Source organism: Habropoda laboriosa, unplaced genomic scaffold (assembly GCF_001263275.1).
Source record: "Habropoda laboriosa isolate 0110345459 unplaced genomic scaffold, ASM126327v1 scaffold2, whole genome shotgun sequence".
Lineage (NCBI taxonomy): Eukaryota > Metazoa > Arthropoda > Insecta > Hymenoptera > Apidae > Habropoda > Habropoda laboriosa.
Window position 1 is genome coordinate 3969576 of NW_017100190.1, and position 7731 is coordinate 3977306.

General features: G+C 30.8%; 2 protein-coding genes across 2 annotated transcripts in view; one reads left to right on the forward strand and one right to left on the reverse strand.

Moving 5' to 3' along the window:
• LOC108579936 (importin-7) overlaps positions 1-5538 on the forward strand; it is a 5859-nt gene extending 321 nt beyond the window's left edge. Inside the window, exons 2-19 of the mRNA XM_017943570.1 lie at positions 369-447; positions 517-667; positions 771-929; positions 1118-1274; positions 1354-1718; positions 1919-2064; positions 2167-2330; positions 2405-2524; positions 2621-2947; positions 3017-3203; positions 3299-3522; positions 3591-3683; positions 3771-3997; positions 4072-4277; positions 4313-4564; positions 4697-4840; positions 4934-5018; positions 5391-5538. Of these exons, the coding sequence (XP_017799059.1) occupies positions 369-447; positions 517-667; positions 771-929; positions 1118-1274; positions 1354-1718; positions 1919-2064; positions 2167-2330; positions 2405-2524; positions 2621-2947; positions 3017-3203; positions 3299-3522; positions 3591-3683; positions 3771-3997; positions 4072-4277; positions 4313-4564; positions 4697-4840; positions 4934-5013 (3081 nt within the window). The 3' untranslated portion in view covers positions 5014-5018; positions 5391-5538. The remainder of the gene's footprint in view (positions 1-368; positions 448-516; positions 668-770; positions 930-1117; positions 1275-1353; positions 1719-1918; positions 2065-2166; positions 2331-2404; positions 2525-2620; positions 2948-3016; positions 3204-3298; positions 3523-3590; positions 3684-3770; positions 3998-4071; positions 4278-4312; positions 4565-4696; positions 4841-4933; positions 5019-5390) is intronic.
• Positions 5539-6468: 930 nt separating this feature from the next.
• Positions 6469-7731, reverse strand: part of LOC108580079 (NEDD8-conjugating enzyme Ubc12) — a 1946-nt gene continuing 683 nt past the window's right edge. The window contains exons 2-4 of the mRNA XM_017943738.1: positions 7464-7558; positions 7201-7407; positions 6469-7028 (exon numbers count right to left, since the gene is read on the reverse strand). Of these exons, the coding sequence (XP_017799227.1) occupies positions 6888-7028; positions 7201-7407; positions 7464-7558 (443 nt within the window). The 3' untranslated portion in view covers positions 6469-6887. The remainder of the gene's footprint in view (positions 7029-7200; positions 7408-7463; positions 7559-7731) is intronic.

Consider the following 7731-nt stretch of genomic DNA (forward strand, 5'->3'; position numbering starts at 1 on the left):
TTTGAAATATTTTTAATGAAAAACTTATTCTTATACATAATATAGTTCCATCTTGTAAAACTTTTGAAATCATTTGTTTTATCTTTTAGCAATTTCATAGTCTATAGACATTGTAATTAATCTACTTAGAAGTTAATATTATTTATTAGTCTTCTATATATACAAGTAAATATTGCAAGTATAATACTCTTTTATTATGTAAATGAAGATTAATATGTTACATATTTTTGTACTATAATATACTAAATATCAATAAAAATGAATATTGATTTATGTATCAGTTTATAAGAGAAATTGTATTATGATATGACAATAATTAACATAAAAAGTACATTAGGTTAGGTATATAATACAGAGAATATTTTCAGATTCATAAAATTATTGGTTTTGCACCAACATTACTTCAAGTAGTAATGACTGCAGGAGAAATGCCTGTGAGACAAGCTGGTAATTAATAAGAGTAATTGTTATAAAAAGAAATAAGAATTAATTAATGATAATACAATATCAATTTAGGTGTTATATATTTGAAGAATCTTATTACAACAAGTTGGGCTGATAAACAAAATGAAAACGGATCAGGTAAGTTCACTATTCATGAGCAAGATCGTGCAATGATTCGTGATGCAATTGTTGACGCTCTTGGACATGCACCAGATCTTATCAGGTGAGAATAAGAACTTATAATCTCGATCATAAAAGTTGAATACTATGTGTAACATAATATTCTTATAAGTCATTTTAATAAATTTACTTTTTTAATGATCTAGAGTACAATTGGCTGTTTGTGTAAATAATATAGTAAAACATGATTTTCCTGGAAGATGGACACAAATAGTGGACAAAATCACAATATATTTACAGAATTCTGATGCTTCCTGCTGGCCAGGTGTTCTTCTTGCACTTCATCAACTTGTTAAAAATTTTGAGTACGTTATTGCTATTTATTATTCTGTATTAAAAACAAAAAGAATCATTACTCAAATTAATGATTAAATAAAACAAATTTGAATAAATTAAAGAAAAGGCAGGATATAAAATATAAAGAAATATTATATACTTTTCAAATCACAATAAAAATTTAGTAACACTAAAAATAATTATTGACATTTTTTAGATATAAAAAAGCAGATGAAAGAGGGCCATTAAATGAAGCAATGAATCTCTTGTTTCCTATGATTTATCAATTAATATTACAACTTTTACCAGATTCTTCAGAACAATCAGTATTGCTACAGAAACAGATATTAAAGATATTTTTTGCCCTTACGCAAGTATGTAGGTTTTAAACAAGTTACTTTATATGAAAGTATTTAATAATTGTTTCATTACCATTTATTATTCTTTTTTCAGTATACACTTTCTTTAGATCTGATTTCAAAAGAACATTTCTCGCAATGGATGGACGTGGTACGACAAGTAGCTGACAGGCCTGTTCCACCTGAAACTAATAATCCAGATCTGGATGATGATGAACGAGCTGAATTACCATGGTGGAAATGTAAGAAATGGGCTCTTCATATTCTACACAGGATGTTTGAGAGATATGGAAGTCCTGGAAATGTAACACAAGAATACAAAGAGTTTTCTGAGTGGTACTTGAGAACCTTTAGTGGAGGGATACTTGAAGTACTTTTGAAAATTTTGGACCAATATCGAAGAAAAATATATGTGTCACCTAGAGTGATTCAACAATCAATTAATTATATTAATCAAGGGTAAGCAGCAAAATAAATTCATTTAGATATTCATATTGCAACAAAATTTACTTGAATTTTTGTGCTCTTATTCAAATTTGTTTGCTTTCTTTAATTTTAAGAATGATCTAATTGAGTATTGTTAACTTTTAATTTTTATTGAATATCAGTTTTAAATCCTATGAAGTTGCAGTCTGAAAATTTTCTGTTTCAATGTATAGAGTGAGTCATGCACATTCATGGAAGTTCTTAAAACCACACATGTTTGAGATAATTCGCGATGTACTCTTCCCAATCCTTTCATATTCCGCTGCAGATGAAGAGCTTTGGAATAGTGATCCATATGAATATATAAGGGTGAAATTTGGTGAGATATTTTATGTAAAATAAAATTTATTCTTTGTGTCTAATTTTTTGTTGCATTATTCCAAAAACACTTAATAAATCAAGTAATTTATTTACTTTTTAGATATATTTGAAGATTTTGTATCTCCAGTTACCGCAGCTCAGACATTATTACATTCTGCTTGCAAGAAGCGTAAAGATATGCTTCAAAAAACTATGCAATTCTGCATGGAAGTACTAACTAGTCCAAATGCAGACCCTAGACAAAAAGATGGTGCATTACATATGGTAATTATCTGAGTAGGAAAAAATTTGTATATAAAGTAGAAAAATAAAATTTTCTAAAAGCAAGCTTTCTATAGATTGGAAGTTTGGCAGACGTGTTGTTAAAGAAGAAAGTTTATAAAGAAGAAATGGACAAAATGTTATTACAATATGTTTTTCCCGAATTTAATAGTCCTCATGGACATATGAGGGCGAGAGTAAGTGATATGTACTTACATTATAATCTGTTTGGACTTCGTTAAAAGTTAATCGTTCATTTAATTAATAATTCTTTTATAATAATTATATTTCAGGCATGTTGGGTATTACACTATTTCTCGGAAATAAAATTTAAGCAAGAACAAATATTAGTTGAGGCCGTTCGGTTGACGACGAATGCTCTTCTGACAGACCAAGATCTACCAGTTAAGGTAGAAGCTGCTATTGCATTGCAGATGCTTCTTTCTGCTCAAGAGAAAGCACAAAGATATGTGGAACCCCTAATCAAGCCTATAATCCTTGAGTTATTAACTATCGTACGAGAAACAGAAAATGACGATTTAACGACTGTTATACAAAAGATAGTTTATACATATTCAGAGCAGATTATGTCAATTGCAGTTGAGATATGCCAACATCTTGTAAGTATAATTTTCTGTTTTCATTATTTTATAATGCAAAGAGTTAAACAAATTTTTTAATGTTTTTAGGCTGAAACATTCAGCCAAGTGCTTGAAACAGATGAAGGCAGTGATGAAAAAGCTATAACTGCTATGGGATTGTTAAATACAATAGAAACTTTGTTGACTGCGATGGAAGATCAACCACATATCATGGCACAGTTGCAACCAATAGTTCTTCAGGTTCTTGCCCATATTTTTGGAGAAAACGTAATGGGTAAGCTAAGTGTTAATAATACAAGTAAAAACTTTTGATTTAAAATGCTTTATAAAAAATATTAAAAATATTTACAATTCTCCTTTGTATCTTAGAATTCTATGAGGAAGCCCTTTCATTAGTTTATGATCTTACTGGGAAAATAATTTCGGAAGATATGTGGAAAGTCTTAGAATTAATGTATCAGCTATTCCAGAAAGATGGTTTCGAATATTTTATCGATATGATGCCTGCTCTTCATAATTACATTACTGTCGCTACCCCAGCGTTCTTATCTAATGAAAACCATGTATTGGCTATGTTTAATATGTGCAAAGCTGTACGTTGATCATGTTTTTATAAAAAAGAAAATAAGTATTATATTGATTAATTTATTTTACGCCCTAGGTACTAACAGGAGATGCTGGAGAAGATCCAGAATGCCATGCTGCCAAATTACTGGAAGTCATAATTCTACAATGCAAAGGTCATATCGATCAGGTAAAATTTTTATTTCAGTTTGTTTCTTGCTCTTCAGTTTACTTAATAAAAATTGAATAAATTTTACATCGAAAATTATTTTTTTAGTGTATACCGTCATTCGTTCAATTGGTACTAGAACGTTTAATGCGCGAAGTTAAAACATCAGAGTTAAGAACAATGTGTTTGCAAGTAGTAATTGCAGCCCTTTATTATAACCCAGCACTCTGTCTCGAAACAATGGATAGATTACAAGGCAATTTTGGACAGTCTACAGAACCAATTGCGTCACATTTTATTAAACAATGGATACACGATACGGATTGTTTCTTAGGGTACATTATTTTATAATCTTGTTTTTCATAAAAATAGTATATATTTTTATAAAAACAATATTTACCTTTTTTAGATTACATGATAGAAAGCTTTGTGTCCTTGGATTATGTACTTTGATTAGTATGGGACCAGCAAGGCCACCAGCAGTGAATGAATGCGCTCAACAAATCATCCCATCTTTAATTCTACTTTTTGATGGATTGAAAAGAGCTTATGCAGCTAAGGCATCTGATACTGATGATGAAGAGAATGAGGAAGATGATAGTGATATTGACGAAGGTAGTAATTTCTATATATATTTATATATGATGAAGATGAAATCGACGATGTTAGTCAAGAATATCTGGAAAAACTACAAGAAACAGTGACAAGGTCATCCGCGCAACATGGTTTTAATATTTCAAGTTCAATTCAAGATGGACATGGCGATCACAGATCAGACGATGATGGTGACGACTCAGAATACGATGCGAACGAAGAAACTCCACTCGAGTGCTATGCCACGCCTTTAGATTCAAATGATATGAATCAAGATGAATATGTTGTTTTCAAAGAAGTAATCCAAAGTAAGTAATTTATTTACTTAAATAAAACGTTTTTATAACTATAAAACACTTGCATTTATTCTATTTAAGTATTATAAATTCGTACATTCGATTTGTTGAATGAAATACGTAAGTATTTTTTTTTATTTACAGATATTGAAAGAACAGACACAGTTTGGTATAGAGCATTAACTGGTCATTTAACTGCAGAACAGCAAAAGGCACTGCAAGAAATTATCCTCTTAGCAGATCAGCGTGAAGCAGCCCGTGAAAGTAAAAGAATTAAAGAGAGTGGTGGTAAGTCTCTTTAACTGTTTCATATAAATTTCGTTTGCTTTTATAGTCACACCATTATATTACAATAATGCATATATAATGTTTTTGTTTTAGGCTTTGTTTTTGATCCTTTTACTACAGCTGGATCGTTCAATTTCGCTGGATTGCCTACGAGCCATTTATATTTTCTTTAGCTTAAGTAAGTAAATAAATTGCGAAGCATCCAAGTCGAGTATCCTTAACGATATAATACATGTTCCCACTCCGTTAAAACCGAGGTACACACGGGTTAAATCAAACATGAAAATACCCTTTTTTTGTTTGTTTCTCCACGTTCTTCTGACTTTTCATGACTATAGCTGGGTACATGCAACAATGGTTGCATCCTTTCGAGCGTTTGGAAATTCATTCCACGATGGAATCTGCGAAGAAGCACGCTTCTTCTCATAACACAATAATGAAATGTAATTAATTCTCATAGTAAAGAAATGCGTCTAAAATAAATAAAAATAGTAATTTGTATCTTTTGATGTAAAAGATATTTTTGATCACTGTGTATTTCGATTTCCAGATTCCAGGGAATATGTTCTGATCTCGATTTCTAAATCGCCGTGCTTCTTCGCCGAGCTCACGCCAATCCATCGTCCAGCGCGATCGAATCTTTTTTTTGTACGAAAAAGGAATAGATATATGTGAAAATGAAAATGAAAGTGTGAAAGGGGGAAAAAGAGTGCGTGTATGTATGTATGTGTATGAAAGAGAAAAGAAGACGAAAAAGGAGAAAGTAGTTCGATCGCTCTTGAAGCGCTCGAAAAGTGCCTTCAAAACGCTCGACGCGGATGGGACCTAATTTAAAGGCAGCAACTTGGATCGAGGCTAGGACGCTTCTCTAGTTTGTAAGTTTCGTAAACACTGTACTAAAGTATAATAAATTAATGCCAATTAAAGAAAAAGAAATAATTAATTCAAAATTATCGAGCCAGGATATTCATTAATATGAATTGTAATAAAACTGTCAAAAAATCAATTAAATAGATGTAGAACTATGCCTCTTTGTACATCTAGTTTCAATTAAGTCATATTAATGAGTTTCTAACTTCCTCATATATTAGATACGGTAAGTTTTTTTTTGTACAAAATTGTATAATGCATTATCAACTATTTTTTATTCATTTAGTTGAGATAATGAAATAAAACGGAATTTAATAGAAGTTTTACACAATAATATTAGTTACAGTATGCCCGATTAGAAAAATTGAAATCGTTATATCATTAGGAGCAGGATAACGAACTAAAATGCAAAGCTTTTTCCTTAACAGCCTTATATTCCACTTTCGATCGATACATAAGTTAAGTTATGTGATTTCAAATGAAGAGCTTAGCAGGATATACATATCCATATCCTGCGAAGTAATCCTCAGGGCGGAGATACATTTATGAAAGGAGCTGAGATGGTTGAAATTACAAATGCGTTTGCAAATTTCATATACACATACATGTATATATACATACTGTTTTTATAAGATTTGGAATAATTATAATTACAGACACTTACGATAAAATTTTAAATCGAATTTCGATAATTATAATTAAAAGTGACTTTCAATATAAGTTGCGACAATTTTAATCTCTAATTCGTTTTCGTGTGTTTGATCGTATAAAAAATATATTTGGTAAGGTAGCAGCAATTTATGATCACTCACAAATGTGCCCTTTAAAGAAAACTTTTACAGTCGCTAATCGAGAATAGGCTTTTCACTTTAATTACATTTGCCAATGAATTACTAATTAAATAAAAAACTTACAAACGTAAATGCAATTTCAATACTTCGTTACATTTGAGAAAAAGAAAAATAAAAAAGAAAAAGTATCCCACAACTCCGAGTAAACAGCGCATCGGTAGCATTTTTACCGACGGTTTATTGACCAAAGGTACGAAGCACTCGTGAAGACGCAGAGAGGCCCGTTAGAACGAACGAGATAGACGAGAGGAACGCGTTCAAAGCAGGGAGGAGTTCTACTCTCAATCTCTTTCCTCAGTGTGTCCTCGGAGGTAGTGAAAGTTATGTCACTTGAGACACCGTTCAAAACAAAATGAGCCAACATAGCCACCTCTCATAGCTTTTACTACATTCTGCTCAAACGCTCTCCTATTATTTTGCAGAACCTCTGCAGCATCTTTATTCAATGGATCTTCTGGATTTGGTTCCTAAACAAATAATACTTTTTCATAATAATTTGTTTATATATATAAATATGTGTGTGAGTATATGTGTGTTTTATGGAGGACGTTAGACAACAAATTAAATTTCAGTGAATATTTCTGCACAAAATTCTCTGCTTCATGGTAAAGAATGTGATAGATACATTATACTATATACCAAAAAAAGATATTGTAATCCATAGACAATAGAATTAATTGTAAGGACTGGTTTCCAATCTTCTCTTAAAATATTCAGACACACATTGCCATCCAAATCAATATTAGGATGATAAACTTGTGTTTCACATTTTACTTTAGGTGGTTCATGTGGATAATTTGGCCCAACTTTAAAACTAAAAACAAATCTGCCACCTCTATAAAATCCCTGAAAAATTAGGAAGTCATTATCAAATTTCTTATAAAAAAATGTTATTTTCTTACCTCATCTGGGCAAATAATTAGCTTAAAGCTGAGGAGGTCATCTGGATCAGGAAACTCTGTCCCACATGTTTTTGGAAGATTGAGCTCATTTATGTCTACACAAAACAAAAATTTCTCAACACATGTGTAGTGTGAAAGAAAAAATTACATTTCAGATTAAATTTTTCAAGGTTAACTAAAGGTCAAAATATTTGTTTAAAAATTTTAACCATTTTAAGAAGCCTCAAATCTATGTAAATATTAATATTAAAATGATAATATGTCTCTA